Here is a 19,566-nt window from a genome sequence, read left to right as displayed (position 1 = left end):
ACCGCGTGAGGTGACGCTCTGCGCGGCTCTGTGTTTGCAGAAAGGCCGTCGACGTGTGTCAGCCGTGTTCCGTCATGTGTTGTGAGCGGCTGTCCGAGGTTAAGTCAGTGTGGCTGGCCCACGTGTGGCCTGTCGTCACCGGAAATCCTTGTCCCCTCCAAGGCAGGGACCTCATAGCGAGCCCGTCCACCATTTGCGCAGGAACCCATCGGAGCTCATGAAAGTTTAATGCGTCGACGTGCGCAGGGTGTTTTATTTTAGATAAATCGGTTTTTAGCCCTCGGTAATGCCAGGTGAATAAATTAATAACGGGCCTGTCCCAGGGGCTGTCTGGCTGACAGGTGGCCTGCCGGGGCGAAATGCTGTTCCTTCTTATTTGTAGCTTATTCTCGAAGGGAATTTGCTGCCTCCGGGTTGTCTTCCTGCGGTGGCTTCTTGTTTGCCAGATTCCGTGGGGTTTCGGCGGGACTCCGTGCACTTGGCCTGACGCATGCAGATATACGTGTCCTCAGCCTGCCGCGCCCTGGGGAGAGGTCGAGGCCAGCGCGTGGCCCCCAGCCAGCCTCGGCCTGGTAAGCAGGCTCTGGGCATGTGACTTGGTGGCCGGTTCCTCGGCCCGTGTCGTGGGAGTGGCTGATGGTGACAGTAGCGTTGTCACAGGTCATGCGGTGAAGGACCCCTGAGCGACCGGGAGAGGCCTGCGACCTGCCTGTGGTCACGGGGCCAGTGCGAAGTGGGGTCCGTGGTGTGGGACCCCAGGCCCCTCCAAGTCGTGGGTGGGACTGGAGGCCCCGGGGCGCGGGGCCCCGTGCGTGCGGCGTGTCTCGGAGTGCCCGCGGCCCTCGGCTGTCCTGGAGGTGCGTGCCCTGAGGGCTGGGGCGGGCGTCTTGCCGCGTCACCTACAGAGGGCGCCGTGTGAGGTCGGCACCGTTTCTCTCAGGAGGCCGACACTTGCGGCCTGAAAGGTCACCATTTCCTCGCGTGGCCCACGCCGCTCATAGCGGCCTGCTGGCCCCGGGAGGCCCATGGCGTTGTCACACGCAGGCATCTGCAAACGTTAAAAGCACCCACGCGCGGCCGCGGGCTCCCGCGAGACCGAGACGGACGGAGGCTGCGGCCTCTCGTGTCTCCCAGTTCCTGTGCCCTTGGCTGGCTGGGGGACCCCCGTCGAGGGTGGCCCGGGGGCGCTGTCTCTTGCCGGACCCACCAAGGCTGCGCAGCTGATGGTGCCCGCCGAGCGCGCCCCGTGCGTGAGCCCCTTCTCTGCCTGCATGTCGGGTTCTCCCCCGGCTCGGCCCCCGCCCCCCGCGGCAGGAGTGTCCGCCGCACACAGCGCCCGCGGCTGCTGTGCCCTGGGGACCCGGCTCCTCCCCAAGTCTCGCTGGGTTTTGCTTTCCAGGTCTTTGGAAACTCTCGTGTTTCTTCCAAATACCTTAATGTTCCGGCCGTAGTGGGCAGTTCCGAAAGCGTCCGACCTGGTCCTCGCCGATTGCAGGAGGAACCTGGATTCTTTTTTCTTCATTTGTCTTTGGTGGTTTGGTTCTAAAAGGGAATGTCCACTCTGCTGCACATCAAAGACCCGCGGGGGCTGTTTGCTCTGTGTGTGTGTGTGTGTGTGTGTGATTCCCTTGAGAGCCACACGGTTTTCCCCAGGATCTCTATAGTGTCTTCGCTCATTCAGCAAATACTGCGTGGCCTACTGTGCGCCAGAGGCTGAAAGGCCAGCCACGGAGCCGGGAAGAACCAATGACGAAGGTGACGACGGTGGCCACCGTTTGCTTAGTACACGGCGCTGTGTGCCAGACGCCACGCCCAGCCTTCCTAGTGCATGGAAGCGTTTGATACTCATGAGAGTCGTTTGCAGTAAGTACGAGAGTCGACCGACCCATTTCTCAGGCGCCAGGAGCCCGAAGCTCAGAGAGGGCACGGCACTCGTCCCCGTCGTAACGGTCGGCAGAGGCTCGCGCGCACACCCAAGCCTGGCAGTGAACACCGGCGGCCACCGCTCTCTCGAGAGGCCCTCCCTGGGGCCAGCTCGGTTTGCGATTCTTCCCCGATCGGTGCGGCAGGCGAGACGCACCTTCTCACTACCTCGATGGAGACGTTCCAGCGAGAGCTCCCGTGCTACAATAATCCGGTCCTCCGGGTGAGGCCACACCCGCCCAGCGGCCGTGTGTGGACGGTTCCCGTTTTCCGCACTTGTGACTGACACACTTTGTCACACGCACATTGATGTACACAGCAGATGCCCCGTGAGCATGCCCTCCACCCCCCCCCCCGTGGGTGCTGTGAGGACGGGGTGCCTCCGGGGACGGCTCGCTCCCACACCCCACCGGGAACCAGGGAGGAGGCGCAGAGTTGGGAGGGGGTGACGCTGGCCTAGACCCCTGCGTAGAAGTGAGGCTCAGGGTGAGGGAGCAGGGTCGGGGCCGGTCCTGCTCCCTCTCTGTCCCCTTGGAGCCTCCACCAGGACCTGCACCCTGAAGACTTTTTCGAAGCGAAGCACTCAGAGTGGGAGGTGGCAGACTGCGGGCCGCGGACCAAACCCACCTGCCACCACTTTTTGTAAATAAAGTCGCGCCGAAATGCAGCCCTGCTCGGCAAGTGGCATGTCACCACAGTCACCTGCATGCTCTAGCGACAGAGCCGTCACGATGGAGACTGTGGGGCCCACGACGTCCAAGGCTTTACTGTCTGGCCCTTTCTGGAAAATGTTTGTCTATTTCTGACCTAAGCAAAGCGAGTGTGGGATGCATTTTCAAAATACAAATCTGGTGGCTCAGAATCTTCCCGCTTTTAAAATGTGTTTAATTTCTCTGGGGGAAAAAAAATGCTCAAGTATGCATAGTTTTTAAATTAACATTTGTCTGTCCTTAATCTTCGAGTGACGTTATGTAAACCTTACACTTCAGCTTTATAAAGCCCAGAACGGGCTCCGAAGAAGATGGGCCGTATTATTTGTCTAAGTTTGTGCTACCATGATGCAATCTCCTGATGCGTTATTCTCCCGTTTTTTCCTCTCTGAAACACTCATTTAAACCCTCTCTGTCAAGTAGGATCTTTAGGAGAATGTCTCTAAAAGCAGCTCTTAGTCTTTGCAACGTCTTCGGGCTTCTTGCAAACGCGTCGGCACGAGAGTCCGCCCATGCGCACACACGGAGCGTTCTGCTAAGCCCAGGAGCAAGGAAGGACGGGACAACGGCGGAGACGAGGCCGGGTGCCCAGACCGCACCTTCCTCCTTCCCCGGCCCCCCGCCTCCCCCACCCCTGTCTGTGTGGTGACTCCTGGCTTCACTCTCCCTGCAGCATTTTCAGACCCACTCGATGTACAGATCGGAGCTGATTTTCGCTCGGAGAACTGGCCATGTGTCTGGCAGCCACCGGCGGCCGTGGGCAGAGTCGTGGGGCTGATGCTGAGCAGATGGGCCTTCCCGTTCGATGTGCTGATTTCTCCACCCTGCACACGAGGGGAAGGAAACTGCTTGAATCACGCCTCGAATTTTCCGCTGGTGCCGGAGGCAGGAAGGACGCCCGTGTGTCTCGTCCCGACCTCTGCGCCCTTGCGTGTAGCTGGAAGAGGCTTAGAGACTTGGGACGTTTTGCGGTCCAGCCTCTGTGAGGACCTTAGAGAATCCTGTTATCTTCGAAATGCAGATATTGGGGAAGAGACTTCTATATTCCAAAAATGCGTGGCCGCCGACAGTGCTGAGCAGGAGCGCGCTCGCGCGGCCCGAGCTCAGGTTTATTTTCCACCTCCATCGGGCAGCTTTGGCGCCGCTGCTGCGGTCGGAAAACCAACATGTAAACAGGGTCACCTGGTCCATCGGGCTGGGAACAGCTGGCCGAACAGCCGGCCAGGACTGCTCACGGCAGGACTTCTCAGAGCCTTTACTGGGGTCCTGCGTAGGGGACGCTCCCAGGGGGCTTTAGCGTAGACGGTGTTTTCTGGGCTGTCTTCACCCACAAGGCCAGGGTTCCACGGAACACACTTTGGGAAACCCCGGCGCCAGGCCCAGACAGTGAGCTGTGGATCCGAGAGCCTGGGCGCCAGGGCCAGACTCGCCGCTTACTGGCCGTGTGACCCTGAACCCGGGCTCCGCGCCCTCACCCCCTCCTTCCTGCACCTGAGGGTGTGGCCCCTGCCGCCTCGGGCCGTGTGCCTGCAGTGGACACGCTGAAGGACCGGCGGCCGCGGCCGGGACGGGCCCCGCGTCTAGGCGGGGTGGGATGCGCAGTGCTCCGGGGCCCGCCGTTCCTTCCGCCGCCGCCGCCAGGCTCCCGAGCGCCCTTCTCGGTGTTCCTTAGCACCTCACTAATGAGCAGGGGCGGGGAGGGGGGTGCCATCTGCGCCGAGGGCTGCCGGGGGGGCAGCCGGGGGGGCGCGAGCCCTGGCGGTCGCGCGCTCAGGCACTGCGGTGACCCCGCCGGCACGGGGCACAGAGGCCGCCCCGAGCCCGTGCCAGCAGCCGGGGACCTGCGTTCCGACTCCGCGTCGGGGTTCGGACCCCCAGGCTCAGTCTTCCACGCGTTCGCGGATTCGCTCTCGCTCCTCCGCTGCAGTGCCAGGCGCCGCGCGGGGTGCCAGCAAAGGGGGGGGCGGCCAGCTGTCGAGGGCCTGATTCCTCGGGCTCGGGAAAGCAGCCGTTTTCCCGTGACGGGGGGCTGTAATCGATCGCGCCTTGACGGGTGCCTCGTGGGGCTGCAGGGAAAAGCCTGCTGGGGTTCCGGGCTCGGGGCCCAGGGCCTCAGCTCTCCCCCACCCCCCTTTCAAAGACGCCCTGTGCACCCTGGGGTGACGTGCATGCCGTCCTCCCTCCGGCCCCCCCACAGCCGTGCTCCCCCGTCCTGGGGGCCCCACGTGCTTTCTCCGCGTTCGCCAGCAGGTGCGTGGTCCCCCCTCTCGCCCGCCGCTGGCCCGCGCTGCGCGTTTTGGGTGCTGGATGTTCTGACCTCGCGATGTCAGGCCGGCCGTCTGCACCCCACCTGCCGCGCTCCTTCCCGCCTGTCGGGACGCGGTCGCCGAGGGGAAAGATGGCGACCGAGCCCGGGCCCTGCCGGTCTCTCGCGTGACACACAGCGGGGCCGTGCGTGTCCTCGGACCTCATATATTTGCGCCCCACACGAAATGGCCTCGTCCTCCGAACGGGGAAGGGACCCGGCGCTGCTTTGCTCTGTCCGTCCAAGGCTCAGTCGTCCTGCGGCTGTTCACGGCAGAGCCCACGCCGTGCCAGGGGCCATGGCCGCTCCTCGGCGTGCAGGCCAGGGGCTTCAGGAGCAGAGGCCCCGGGGCAGCGGGGAGAGACTTCCTGGGGAGGGGGCCGGAGTTAGCCGAGCAGCTGACGCGTGCGGGGTGGAGACGGCGCTGACCAGGGGAGCAGCTCCGGAGGCCGCACGGGGCAAGCACAGGTCCTGGGGTAGGGGGCGGGGGGCGGGGGGCCTTCGCCGGGAAGCCGATGGTTCTGCAAGTCGCCGTGGCCGCAGGCAGAGTCGAGCTAGGGCTCCCCGCGGGCTGGGAGAGGGGGACCAGGGAAGAGAAATGGGGCACATGCTCAGGAGCTGGCACGAGCCACCGTGCGTCACCGGTGGGAACGGGCCCCAGGGGCGCCCCCGCTCTGAGGGCCCCGCCCAGCCCCGGCACTGGAGGGTCACTGCCGGCTCCCGGGGCGGGGCGTCACCCCGCGTCCCCGGAGTCGCGTGGGGTGGGCAGTCACCGGAGCCCTCCGGTTTCGTCTTGCAGATGAGATGGACCCCGCCCCCCCAGCGCGCTCTGAATATCTGGTCTCAGGGACTCGAACCCCCCCGGTGAGGAGGAACAGCAAGCTGGCCACCCTGGGCCGGATCTTCAAACCCTGGAAATGGAGGAAAAAGAAAAACGAGAAGCTGAAGCAGACGACGTCCGGTGAGCACCGGGCCGGGCCCTGCGTCGCCGTCACCGAGCTCCCCGGCCGCACGCGACGCGCTCGGGGGCCACTCGGCCTCGCCCGGGCCGCGCCCCTCCCCTGGCCTCCGGGCCTCAGCCTGCCGGAGCAGGGCGGCACCAGGCAGGGCCGCGCCTGTCTCGCGCCTCTGTGCCCGCACACAGTAGGCGCTTTAATGGCTTCTCGCAGCCTGCTCCCCCACTAGAGCCCACGTTCCCCGAAGGGGGGCCGAGTTGGTTCTGCTCCCCAGCGACCACCACCAGCACATACTCAGCACTTAGCACATAGTAGGTGCTCAGTAAATAACTCTGAACAAATTAAGTAACTTTATTGTCACTGCCTGCTGGTCGTCTGCCACGACTTTAAGCTCCGACAGGCGGGCCGGCTGCTTTGTCCCCACTACAGCCCGCACGGGCAGAGTGCAGGCACCCACAGGTGACGCATGGGCCCTCGTGGGCCAGGCTTAGCAGCCGACACTCTGTCCACGTCTCAGAGGAAGGGTCTGAGGGTTACGTAGGTTTGTATTTGGAAAGTGGGCTCCGCTGTAGGCACAGCGTTTTCTGGGCGGTTCAAGGAGATTGTCACAGAGCAAGCGCCCCCACCCCCAGGGGAGGAGGGGGGAGGGGGCGTGAGAGGCGGGGAGAACGTGGGTGGGTTGCGGCGTGTTTTGCTCTGGGGTGGGGAGGCTGGAAGGGCATGTCGGGGTCGGCGGAAGGGGATGGGGGCCCGGCTTCCTGTGTCCCCGTCCGCCTTCTCTGAGAGCCTTAACCTGGGGCCGGTAGATGGGACAGCCTCGTGGCCACCGGGCTACGAACAGACGTAAGGAATGGTCAGGATGTTCGGCAAACGGTAACGGGAACCGCAGGAAAACGCCCTTGGGACTCAGGAGCACACGGCGGGGGTACAGATGGCGGCGGGAGCCGGCCCAGAGGGGGTGTCATGCGAGGCGCTGCCTTTCACAGGAATCACGGGAACGGTCGTTTTAAAAGTGAGCTCAGCGAGCTTCCGGCGGCCACGCCAGGTGTGCGGCCCGGGGCGGGCGGCTCCGTGGGAAAGCCGGGGGCCCCCTCCCCGTGGGCCGGGGGCCCCTAGCCCTGCCGCACCTGCTGCCTCGCTGTGTCCTCTGCCAGCGGGCCCCCTGCCTGCCTGACGCCCCTGTCTGTGTGTGTGCAGCTCTGGAGAAGAAGATGGCCAGCCGGCAGGGTCGTGAGGAGCTCATCAAGAAGGGTCTGCTGGAGATGATGGAGCAGGGTGAGTGCGAGGGCCGCCCCGGGGGGGCGGGGTGCCGGGCCCGGGGACGCAGAGCCGGGCGTCTCGTGGACCCAGGGGCCTCGCCAGGACGGAATGGAAGTCGGGAGGCTGGCATCCCTCGGAGGCCGGGCCCGCGGGGGGCCTCCACGGCTGGGGAAGTCCCCGAGTCCTGACCTATGGGCTGGGCCCCGGGGCCTCAGAGCCCAGCGGTGAGCGCAAGGCCACCCCCGCCCCATGGGGCGCAGAGCTGAGCCTCACTTCCCTGGGGAGTCTCTAATTGCCTCCCGCTGAGCTGGTGGTTAGTCCCGGTTGCTCTGAAGTGGTGGCTTTTAGTTAATTCCCTCTTCGCATTTTAATTCTCGATTTGGCCACTTTATTTTCACTGCCATCGTTCCCTAACCATCGATGGCAGTCTGGGCGCCGTGCTGGTTGGTACCCGCCTTAGCCCCTCCGTCCCCCCTGCATCCTCGGCCCGGGGCGCAGCCTTCCCCCCGGTTTGCAGGCAGGGAGTGTGGGGTCCGGCAGGCAGCTGCCCTGGCCACAGCGGGGAAGCCGAGACCCTGTCCAGCTCTGGCCTGAGGTCTTCTCGGTGGCATCTGAGTGGCCACCTTTGCCGGCGCCTTTGAGAAACACCGGTTACTGCCTCCGTCAGGGACAGCGTGAGGCCTGAGGCCAGCACGTGGGTCCCCCGTGCTTCCCGGTTCGCTGACACGCCTCGGCTTGGTGAGGGGCTTCGGGAAACCTCACTGCAGCTGACGGGTCTCTGGACCACGCTGTCCCTCGTGCTGGGAGGAGCCTGGCCTCGGGGGGCCCTGACGAGAGAGCGGAAAACTCCGAGTCCCCACCCGCTTCCAGCCTTAAACCGCGGGCAGCGGCTCTGTAACCCCCCCCCCCCCCCCGCCACGTGTCAGGACTGGGAGGGCACGCGGGGCGAGTCCCGCTCCGGAAAGCGCCCTGATGCGGGACGGCCGTCTGGGCGCTCACAGGCCAACGCACCGGGCGGCCTCCGTCGCCGTCCCGCGGATTCAGGGCGCGAGGTGTTCTGAGGTCGCCATGTTCAGGGGACACCCACGAAGAGGGGGGCCCGGTTCTCACAGTCACACTCCGCAGGGCAGAGAAAGGCGTGGTGCTGAGGCCCGCAGTGCCCGACGCCGGCCGCTCTCGGCCAACGCTCCCGATTAGGGGGCGTCGTTGCTGAGACGGCGGTCTGGGCTGTTTTGACCCAGATGGGACCAAAAAGTTCCACACTCAGGCATTCTGACTCTGTCGCCCACGGACCTCGCTTTGGATCTTGGGGAAGGGGAAATAATGCCAGGGTTGAGTCCCGTTTCTATAAAAAACGTGGCTGCCGGTGGACGGAGGGTGGAGATGTGGATCCCGTTCCTGTCCGGGATAAGGGGGAGGGGGCGGGCGGAGCCGAGGGGAGGACCCCGTGAGCGGGGAGGGCAGTTTGCAGCCCCGTGGTGCTGGGTCTTGGTCAGAGGGTTTCGTCCCAGGGACTCAGACCTGGGACGGCCGTGCGGCAGCAGCCGCGCCGTCAGGGTGACCTCGGGGCCGTGCTGCCGCGGGGCCTGCTGCCCCGGCCTCCACGCGTGTGACGGAGCCGTCCCACAGCAGCCAGGCGCTTGGGAGCCTCTGCCGGAAAGGGTCAGGGGTAGGCGTTTGAGCTTCAGGGGCCCCGTCCTGCCATTGAGAGGCCAGAGCCGGCAATGCGTGGCCAGGTGGGGGGGTCCGCGCCTCCGGAAAATTTCATCTGTACATTGAAATTTGGATTGCGTAAATTTTCGTGGGTGGTGAGTTATGTTGATTTTTTTCAACCATCTAGAGGTGAGGACTCCAGTAGCTCGGGGGATAGGCCACTGGAGGTGGGCTGGGTCTGGCCCGGGGCAGGGCGGGCGGCGGGGACCCCTGCAGGACGCTCTTTCTTGCTGAGTGACCGTGGACCAGGAACTAGACGGGCCTGAGACTCAGTCTCTTGCCTCGAGTTGAAAGCGCACTTTTTAATTGGCGCATTTCGTTGACCACCTGCTGCGGGCAGGGCCTGCTTTAGCCACTGAGGCCTGGTCAGGGGGTCGGCCATGACGTTGGCAGAGGCTCTGAAGGCTGGATCTCGGTTTGCCACATGCAGGGGTCACCTGGGCAGCAATTAACGCACGCGCTCGGGGTGGGGCCTGGGCGGGTTGGCTTCGTAAACCTCCTGGCTTCTTCCGGCTTCGCTGCAGCCCAGGTTGAGGAGCCAAAAGGCCCCGGGCAGCAGGGGGCGTCTTCGGCCTGGAGAAGCCGCCTTGGCAGGGCCCTGTGGTGAAAGGAAGCGGGGTGCCCCCTGAGGAACCCGAGGAAGTGGGTGGGAGCAGGGAGGTTAGAAAGGGGGGAGGGAGGGGAGCCCGGTACCGACGGTGCCTGTGTCTCCCCTGACCCTTCTCTCCAACATGGAGTCAAGGCAGGGTCCTCAGGAAGCGGCCAGGTGACAGAGGCACCCCCCAGGGGCCATGGGAGCCGAGGGCAGCCGAGGGCAGGCAAGCGGGTGGCCTGCGAGGAGCCTGCCCAGGGCGACGCTGGAGGGGCCTGTCAGCAGCGGTCCTGGGGTCCCCGGGGGAGGGGCCCGGGGCTGGGGGCAGGAGGGGAGGCCGTGCGCCCACCGTTGGCTCGTGCTGCGTGGTTGAGTTCTCCACTGTGTCACCTCCCACGAGCCAGGACCACGCCGTGACACGGGACGTGTAGAGCGGCTGGTGGCTCCGGGGTGGACTCTTCCTCGCACGGCTGTCTCCGGGGCGCCCTTGCTCGGAAAACGTCTTTCCCTGGGGGCGAGCGGAGCTCTGGGGCAGGCCCTGTGTGCCCTGGTTTGCCCTCGTGTTGGGGTCACGGGTCCTGCCTGGTCGATGGGGCCCCCCAGCATGGCCCGGGGCCCAGGAGGGGCGGGAGCGAGCATGGAGGCTCCCTCCGGGGGACTGCCACACCTGCTCGCTCCGCGGGTGCAGCTGCCCGGGAGGCCTCCCGGGGGCAGGGGACGAAGGGGCAGCTGCGGCTTCCTGGGCGTGGGCTAAGGACGCTTCCTCGGCCGCCGGCACCTGCTCCCGCCCCGGGGCTCCCTGCAGCCAAGAGCACCCCCTGTGGCCGGCTGCCCCCACGCTGGGCCCGTGGCTGCCCAGTCACCAGGACTCCACAGGGCCGGTGCCTGGGAGGCTGAGGGGGTGACAGGGAGGGGCCGGGAGGCCCCCACGGGCTCGGGCCACAGATGCCCCCGGAGCTGCCCGAGTGCTTGGTGGCCCCAAGAACTTGCAGGCGAGGGCCCCTGGCCAGGCAGACCCTGGGCGGGGCTCCTTCCTGTGCACTCACGGGGCACACCCGCGTCCGTGCCCGGGCGTGCACCGTGAATGCCGGGGGCCGCATGCGCACGTGCGTGTGTGCTTGTGTATGTCTGTGTGTGTGAGCGCACATACGTGTGCATCCACGAGCGTCTGCGTGTGTCTGCGTATGTGTGTCCACATGCGTGTGCATCCCCGTGTGTCTGCGTACATGTGTATGTGTGTGCATGCATGTGTCTGCATGTGTGTCCACATGTGCGCATCCATGTGTGTCTGTGCATGTCTGTGTGTGCATGCATCCGCTTGCATGAGCCCACATGTGTGTGTTTGCACGTGTGTGTCTGTGTACATGTGTCTGTATGTGTGCGTGCATGTATGTGTCCACATGCGTGTGCATCCCCGTGTGTCTAGTGCGTGTGCATCCGCACACGTGTGCGCTGCCGGCGTGTGTGCACGCACTCTTTCCGTGTGTGCACAGCCGCGTGTGTGCATGCATCGCTGAAGCTGCTCCGCGTGTGACGCGGGCTTGGCTGCGTGCCCCGCTGGCCTGAGGGGAAGGGCATCGGTGGGAAACGGGCAGGACCAGCGCCCACGGCTCCCCGCCCCAACCCGCGTTTCCTAGCAACGGCCCTGCCACCGGGGCTATTTTGGGAACTGTAACTTTTCATTGAACAAGATTACGAGCTGGTGCGCCGGGCAGAGCCCGGAGAAGTCCAGGCGCGGGGGCCGCTGGCCTGCAGAAGCGGGGTGGGGTGGGGCCTGGGGCCAGCGCTAGGGGCCGAGACCTCTTCGCGGTCAGTGTTCCCACCAGCTCGTCTTCGTTGTGACGACGATGGGCGGGCCATGGGTGTCAGCGGTGACGTCACAGCCACGGCCAGCACCGTCTAAGGGCACCCAGAGGGGGCAGAAGCAGCCTCCCCCAAACGCCCCGAAGTCCGGCCGGGGCGGGCCGGGCCACCCGTGCCGCACGCGCGCCCTCCGCCGGCTGCCATCGCCGCTCTCTGCCACCGCGGGCCTAGCAAGCCGGCGCAGAGACCGTCACGGCCGCGTGTCAAGGACGAGCAAATCAGCTATGAGAGGGTCCGGGAACACCGTCGGCTTGAACTCGGCGGCATCTAGTTTTGTCCCCTGGGCGAGTCCTCTGGGCTTGCGTCTGCGTCCTTTCCTGGGTCAGGGGTCAATTGGCAAACTGTAGCTCTGGAACCCGAGCCAGGCCGGCGTCCTCACACGCTGCCCCCTGGCCTTGTGAGCGTGTGAGGTCACGCCCCCTCTCTGTGCTGTGCCGGCCTCCAGGGACCAGCCGTGGACCAGCTGTGGGGCCTCGGGGGCCGGGCCGGGGCCGGTGACCTGCGTCTCAGGAGGGGGCCTTTCTACCGGCTGCCGAGCCTCCTAGCCCGGACCCGCCGCCGCCTTGTGGCTGTGTGGCCTGGGTCAGTCGTGAGCTCCCGAGCACTGGGCCCTCATTAGTAAGATGGGACCCCGGGGGTGACATCAGGCAAGGTCCAGACCCTTAAAGGCTCCGGCAGCTGCAGAGGGAAAGCAGGTCATTCTCTCGGCCCTGCTGGGAGCCCGGTGCCACCCTTCCGGGGTGGCCGCCTGTCTACATGCCAGTCCTCGGGGGTGTCCTGGGCTCCTGAGCCTCCCTGTGGACCTCTGTGGGCAAGGGCGGTGTGTCATTGTGCCCAGCCTTCCCAGGCTCGTGTCGTGCCGGGCGCATGGTGGGTAATCAAGACACCTGTGCGTGACGGGGACCCAGGGTGGGCGTGGGGTGGGCGCGGGGCGGGCGCGGGGTGGGGGCAGGAGATGGGTGCGGGGTGGGCGCGGGGTGGGCGCAGGAGATGGGTGCGGGGTGGGCGCGGGGCGGGCGCAGCCACCTGTAGCCACGGCGATGTCGCGCAGCAGCGCAGCCCGTCTGGGTCCCCTGCTGTCCCCGGCCCGGTCGACCTCGGCTCCGCTGCGTGCACCTCGTCCCCGAGGCCTGTGGCGGGGCGTGTCTCCGGGGCGCGGCCCAGGGTACCCAGGAGGGACAGGCGGGGCTGTGGGAACACTTCCGGAGCTGCCGCTGCTGCATCCAACCTGCCGACGTCCCGCTGGCCGAAGCCGGCCGCAGGGCGGCGTCCAGGGTTAGGGCGGGGCCATCGTCTGGCGTCCGCAGGTGTGGAGTGCAGGCTCATGGGCGGGCCGTGGCGGGGGTGGGGGGGCCGGGCGGAGGCCCAGGGCCACCTCGGGCTGGTGCTGCTGCGGGAGGATGTGCGGAGAGGGACTCCGGGGTGGGGGAGGGGTGCAGGGCGCCACGCCCGGGCCGGCCCAGCGCTTGGTGCGGATGAAAGCATGTCGGAGGGGACGGGCTCGGCCGACAGCTGGGGTTCTTTTGCAGATTCTGAAAGCAAAGTCTGCAACCCTGACGGAGGCCCCCGAGCCACACGCAGCGACCCGTCCACCCCCGAGCAGGAGGCGCTGACCCTGGAGGAGGCCCGGCCGGGAAGCCCCCTGGCCACTGGGACGGACCAGGATCCCCCGGAGAGGCCACTGTCCTCGGATGCCCATCCGGACGATGCAGGTATTGGCTGGAGACTCTGTGGGGTCAAGCTGCTCCCAGGATGGCCATCAGCCTGGTGGGCAACTGGGGTCCCCGGCCAGGGCCCGGGCAGTAGCTCCAGCAGAAGACTGTCCTCGGAGGCCTGGCCAGACCCCAGGCATGCGCTGTGCCGCCCCTGGCCGCGTGGTGGGGCCTAAGCACATGCCGGAGCGTTTTCCTCCTCCATCCCAGCCGGTGACTGTCACGGCCGGTGAACGCAGGTGCTTAGAGACAGACGCTCACAGGTGGCCCGGTGAACGCAGGTGCACAGAGATGCTCACAGGTGGCCTGGTGGATGCAGGTGCACAGAGGCGTTCACAGGTGGCCTGGTGGATGCAGGTGCACAGAGATGCTCACAGGTGGCCTCGTATCCCTTCTTCCCTGATTCCTTTGCTTGTTCACTGGGAGCTTCTGAGCAGAAAACTCTCTCTCAAGGAGCCAGTGTCCCCAGGGAGCGTCTAAGCGGCCCCAAGGCCGTGGGTCAGGTGGAGGCGGAGGGACCTCTGAGGGCCTGAGCCCCAGCCGCGGCCTGGCCTCCCCCCGGGCCGCACGCGCCGGGCGTGGTGGGCCCCGCGCCTGTGTGACGAGCGGCTACGTGCTTCGCGTGCTGCTCCGAGCCTCACTCGTCCCCTGCGTTAACCGGGACCGGCAGCGGGGCCCGCGTCAGGTCGTTTGCGGGGCGGGAGGACTTGGCACAGCGTCTGCCACACGGATCGCTGGCGTCGGGCGGCGGGCCCTGGCGGTGGCCGCTACCCTAACTGCACAGGGCGGGACCGTTGCCGGCCGAGGGGGGGTGGAGGGGAAAGGCGGGCGGAGGGGAAGCCAAGTGTGAATCCCGCCAAGGAGCCTGGGCGGGGCCACCGCGCGCTCCGACCTCCCAGCAGCGCTCTGGGAGACCTCCCGGGGGACCGCGCCGTCGGGCTGAAAGCCTGTCCCCTAGCGACACTGTGGCTGTGAGGGGGCCAGGCACGGCGGGGCGGGAACCATGTCCCCTCCGGCGTGGGGGGTCGGAAGTCCAGGCCGCGAGGTCAGGGCCACTGTGGCCACCGTAGCCAGCAGGACGGTCTGCGTCACGGCCGGAGGGTGTGCGTCTGTCCTCTGCTGCCCCTCCGGCCACACAGGGCCCACCCGTGCTTCTCACAGGCCGCCCCGTCCACGCGCCCTCCAGCCACCGGAGGCTCCTGCCGAGGGGGCGTGGCTGTGCTTCTCCGGTTTCCCCCTGACTTGGGGACACAATAGGAGTTTGGGCTCTGAGGAGCTGTGGCCCCTGGGACAGTCCCGTCCCCTCCCGCAGAGGCCCCTGGGCCCGCCCGTGGCCCGCCATCCCCAGGCATCGGACTTGTCAGGGCGTGATTCTCGTGGCCTCGCGAAGCGTGGCCTTCCACATGTGGTCCTCATGGCCCAGCGCTGCCCTCGGCTGCTGAGCCGGCCGCTCTGCCAGGCGGGGGCGCCCCGCCTCCCGCTGGCACTGGGCGCTTCTCCTCGGTGGCTCCCCTCTGCTTGCTCAGCTCTGCGGAGCCAGCCGGCTCTCGCCAGCACCCAGGCGGGCTCTATCCAGACGGTCGGGGCTGCATTCGCCAGCACAGGTCTGTGGGAAGGGCCGTCCTGTGGGTGGGGTGTGCTGCCGGGTCTGGGGGCCGCAGTGGAGACTCTGGTCCTGTCCCTCCCCCCCCACCCCGGAGGGATGGGAGCCCGGCCCGGGAACTTCTGTCCTCCGCCGCACCAGGCCCTGCGGTTGGTCGCCTGACCGGAGCCTCTGTGGAGCCGTCAGTGGGTGAGAAGCGACCTCTGCTGGCGAGGACAGGGGACAGCCCCGAGGCCTGGATCCCGACGGCCTGGAGCTCGCAAAGCCGAGTCTCCTCTGCTCTTTCTTCTCTGAGGCAACTCCTGAGGCTGTAACAGACGTTAACCCGTCGGTTTCTACGAGATCCCAAACCGACGTCTGCACCCTCTCGTGAGATGCAGAGGGAGATGCAGGCTTACGGAGATGTTGCAAGCCAGCGAGCATCCCAGCCCGCAGACCCCTCAGGCGGGTCGGGGACTCGAGGGGGTCACGGTGTGACGAGCACAGGCGAGCTTTGCGGAGTCACTTTGGAGGGTTTTGGTGACGTGCTGGTGCGTCGAGTCCCGGGGCCTTGCGCGGGGCGCCCCCAATCCGGCTCGGGCTGGTGGTCTGGGGGCATCACCATGGGCACCAGACGCTTGCCCGGTGATCGCTCCGGGGGAGGGGCTCAGGCTGTGACCACTGGCTCGCCCCAGAAATCCAGAGCTGGCTGGTCCGCCCAGGAGGCGCGGGCCGCATGGCGATTTAAATGAGTTAAAACAAAGTCAGGTGCACGTTCGGCTCCCCGGTCACACTGGCTGGCGGCTACTCTGAGGGACAGGGAAGGGTTCCATCCTCTTACCTCAGGCCTCCGGGCAGCACTACGGGGCACAGGCGTCTGACGTCCACTTTGCCTTGCACGAGGGAAGGTTTCGCCCATGGGGTTGGCCGGCGGCGATTTCGGTGCCTGCAGAGAGCCTGTGACCCGCTGAGCCGAGGCCCTGTGCAGGAAGCGTCTGCCCACCTCTGGTTTGGAGAATGGATTTAGGGCGGGGCGGGCGGTAAGGGGTGGAGCCCGGAGGCCGTCCGGAGGTGGAGGCCAAGGCTGCGGACGCTGGGAGGACATGTGGACATTTCTGAGAAAGGCTGAGGAAGCAGGTGCATGGCGTCCATGCATGAACTGGACCTAAGGGTCGGAGGGCAAGGCGGAGGGGCCGAGAGGGGCCGAGGGTTGGGTCCGGTCTGGCTGGGCAGCGGCGGCAGGCGGGCCGTGCGGTAAGCCTGGGGATGGAGGGGCTCTGTCCTGGTCAGCGCCATGCCCACGGCGACTAGGAGGGTGCCGGCTCCGTGACTGTTCTCGGACACTTTCGACGTGGATGGATAGACGGGTGAGGGAAGCAGACGTGGCTGCTCGCGGGAGGGCAAGGGGTGGGTAGGGACGCCTTGCCTCCCTGACCTCCAGGTGGGGATGCAATGTGGCCGGTTGTGAGTGGCACCGGAGCTTTGAGGACAGGTCGAGGGTCAACAGAGATGGGATTGACGCTGAAGCCAGAGGCCTGGCAGGGGCCGCCCAGGGAGAGCGAGGCGGAGGAGAGGACCGCGAGCAGGTCCCGGGTCCCGGCGGCCCAGGCGGGGCCCGCGAGAGGCTCTGCAGGTGTGGCCGGAGGGGCCTGGGCAGAACCAGGAGAGCATGTGTCTGGAGACAGACCGAAGGACTGCGGGACAGAGCTACGGGCACGTGCCCTGGCCGGCCCCGGGGTGGGTCTGTGGCCCTGGCTGGTGTGTCCCTGCTAGCCCTTCCCTCGGCGACACTCCCCTGGGGACCGTGGGACCCCGCTGGAACACCGCCCGCCTCGCCCAGAGCCCGGGGTCCCTGGGAGGAGGCGAGGCCCAGAGAGGGGAGTCACAGCCGTGGGTCTCGCCCTGAGCCTTGTCCCCAAGGAGACATCAGGGTGTCCCTCCAGAAGTCTAGTCTGTGCCTCAAGCAGCAGTTCTCAGCCATGGGCACGCTGCCCGCTAGGGGACATCGGGCAGAGTTGGAGACATCTTTGGCTGTCGCAGCTGGCAACGGCGACTGGCGGCTTGCGGAGAGAGGCCAGGGACCCTGGCGAACACTGCACAGCGTGGCCCCTGGCGAGGGAAAGCTGAGGCCCCAGCGTCAGCGGTGCCGAGTCGAGAGCCCCTGACCTAGAATGAGAGGGGACCCCGTGTTCCGAGACAACACTTGCCTCTGGCGGGGCGGCCCCCAGGTGTCCGCAGTCGGACGGACCCGCAGTGCCCCAACGGACGCTTCCTTCCGACCCGCGGGAGCTGGCTCGGGTCTGCGCCCAGGTGTTCGTACAGAGGGGGCAGCTGAGGCTCAGGCGGAGACCGAGGCCCCGGGTCTGGAACGAGTCACGCACGGCGGGGGAAGGGGGAGGCTGGTCATGGGACGGAGCCAGGCGAGCCGCTCCCGTGCCGTCCGCCTCTCCCACGGCCACGGCCTCGCAGACACGCCGGGTGCCCAGGGCACAGACGCCGAGCCTGGGCGGGGAACGCGGGCTCACGCCAGCCAGCCCTGCGCCAGCTGCATCCGGCTGCAGGCGTGGCCGCCGAGGGCCTGGGCTCTGGACCAGGGCGTCCCAGAGACCAGTGTCCACCGTCCTGCGTTGTTCCCATGAGACAGGAAGCCCGAGTCGGGGCCAGTGCCCGCGTGGAGGAGGACGTTTCCGTGCTCGCCCGGAACCACACCAGTTCCCACCTGCAAGGCACAAGACGTTTATTGTAATGTCGTTGTCGGTACGAAACTTAGGACAATCAGAATCGCAGTCTCCTCGAAGTTACAAGTTACAGTTGATAGGATGAAACGCTAGTCTCGAAGTCCGGGAGCCTCGTGGAAACTGTTAACAAAGGACGCGCTGGAGGACGGTTTCGTAAGAAGTGGTAAATGATCATGACTTAGAACAGCCGTGCCACGGGGCCCCCATGCAGGACGGGACGAGCAGCGCCGTGGGGGGGCCCGCGGGTGGCCCCCCGTTCAGACGCCGCCGTGCAGAGCCGAGTCTGCCTTCCGCAGCGCGTGGGGGAGGGGCGATTGCTGTCTCATTGGGCGGGAGTTGGGGGAGCCCGCCCTCCCAAGACAGAGCACGAGTCCACGAACTTCACGGGCGAAAGCTCCTGGCTGAGGGGTGTTCAGCTCCCATAACGGGGTGGGATGCAGTGTTCGCAGCCCGGGAAGGAAGGGCACCCGCGGCCGGTCAGCACCGCGGACAGCGCCCCGCCCACGGCCTTCCAGGCCGGTTTCTGCAGGATGCAGGAGCCCCACGCGGCCGCTTAGGCCGGTCCAGTCCCCTGGGGATGTCCTCCTCCTCGAGTGGTCAGGAAGACCAGTGAACGGGGGCCTCACAGGCATGGTGCCCCGGGGTGCGCACTGAGGGGCAGGGGTACTGGGGCTCCGAGCGGGGGCGGGGAGGCTGCCCCTCGTGTCAGGGAAGTAGATTTGGGTTTGAGTCACAAGTCGGAGGTGAGCGCCTGGCCAGAGCCTCCCCGACAGGTGAGAACTGACAGGTGAGAACCGGATGATGAGCCAGGGAGGTTTGGGGCGTGACTGCGGGGCGGAGGTGGAGGCGGAGCCGGGGGCCCCAGAGGCTGGAGTCAGAGGGCCCGGGGCTTCTCTGACACCCTTTTTCTTCAGCCCTCGGCAGAGGCGGGAGCGGGTGGCTGGAGGCCTCACCTAGGGGTGGGCTTCGGAGAGGGTTAGCTGGAAAGGTGGTGAGGCAGAGGGCGGGAATCGAGCTGGATGAAGGAGTGGGGGAGGAGCGGCCGACGGCTGGGGGGGCAGCGGGGAGCCGGACGGTCTGGGGGCGCCTGGGCGCCCTAGGGGCCGGGGGCACGGGGCGGGCCGCGATTCCTCACAGCCGGCCTCCCCGTTCGGCCGGCGCGCCAGGGCGCGGGGCTGCTGGACGTCGGAGTCGCCAGCCCCGGGCTGGAGGGCCTGCGAGGTGGACGTCGGAGTCGCCAGCCCCGGGCTGGAGGGCCTGCGAGGCGGGTCTCCGCGTCACCTGTCTAGACCCCACACCCGTCCCCTGAGGGACTCACGTTATTAGCCCGTCACGCGTGGTGGGTACACGGAGACAGAGAGGCTTCTTAGCCGAGGTCACAGCAGGTGCAGGGGCCGTCCGGGGCCCGGGGTGTCTGACTCCAAAGCCCGCGATCGTGACCGCCACCCCAGCCCCACAGCCCGCCCGCCCCAGGCCCCGGGGCGCTGTGGTGCCACCTGAGAGAGGAAAGGACCAACCACTCGGGCTCTTGATCGTTTCCCTCCCGCCCGGCACCCCTGGCATCCGCCCGTCCCTTGCTGGTTGAAGTCGCGGGAAGTCGCCTGTGTGTGAAGTGACCCGTCTGCGTTCTGCGTGGCGCCTCCCAGGGCCACCCAGCCAAAGCCCCCCTCTCCCCCCACTGGCACCCAAGCAGGGGCCGTGGTTTGCGAACACTCTGTTTTGCCTTTGCACCAGCCAAGATGCCGTCGGCCCCCAGAGGTGAAGACGCAGACGCCCCCGGCAGCCTTCTGCCCGCCGCGGACAAGTCCCCGCAAGCCTTAGCTGGGTCTGATGCCCCGGACGGTCCTCCCGGGACTCTGGAGAGAGCCGCGGGCCAGCTCCCCAGCCCCCCGCTGCTGCCCACCCCACTGCCCAAGGCCGTCCCCAAAGCCACGAAGAATGTCACAGGTGGGTCTGCGAGCGTCCCCCCGCCTCCCTCCCCCCCAGTCATCCGGTCTGACTGGGCTTCCGCTCTGGCCTGGTCCTCGCCCTTTGCTTCCGCGATTGTGGCTCTGGACAGGCCCAGGGGACCAGGAGGTGGTAGGGCTGTTCTTAGCGAGGACCTCGGTCATCCGGAGCAGACCACTCCGGTCCCTCAAGCACATGGGGCCGTCTCAGCCAGCCACGCTCTGCGTCACCGTCAGAGCCCCGTGCCGGGCGGTCAGCGGGCGTG

At 66.9% G+C, this 19,566-nt stretch overlaps 1 protein-coding gene across 1 annotated transcript in view; it reads left to right on the top strand.

Moving 5' to 3' along the window:
- PHACTR3 (phosphatase and actin regulator 3) overlaps positions 1–19,566 on the top strand; it is a 112,822-nt gene that overhangs the window by 48,927 nt on the left and 44,329 nt on the right. Inside the window, exons 2-5 of the mRNA XM_036229221.1 lie at positions 5,738–5,899; positions 7,092–7,169; positions 12,852–13,034; positions 19,089–19,301. Of these exons, the coding sequence (XP_036085114.1) occupies positions 5,738–5,899; positions 7,092–7,169; positions 12,852–13,034; positions 19,089–19,301 (636 nt within the window). The remainder of the gene's footprint in view (positions 1–5,737; positions 5,900–7,091; positions 7,170–12,851; positions 13,035–19,088; positions 19,302–19,566) is intronic.

This window comes from Rousettus aegyptiacus, unplaced genomic scaffold, assembly GCF_014176215.1.
Source record: "Rousettus aegyptiacus isolate mRouAeg1 unplaced genomic scaffold, mRouAeg1.p scaffold_m13_p_12, whole genome shotgun sequence".
Lineage (NCBI taxonomy): Eukaryota > Metazoa > Chordata > Mammalia > Chiroptera > Pteropodidae > Rousettus > Rousettus aegyptiacus.
This window is presented reverse-complemented; position numbering and strand designations above follow the sequence as displayed.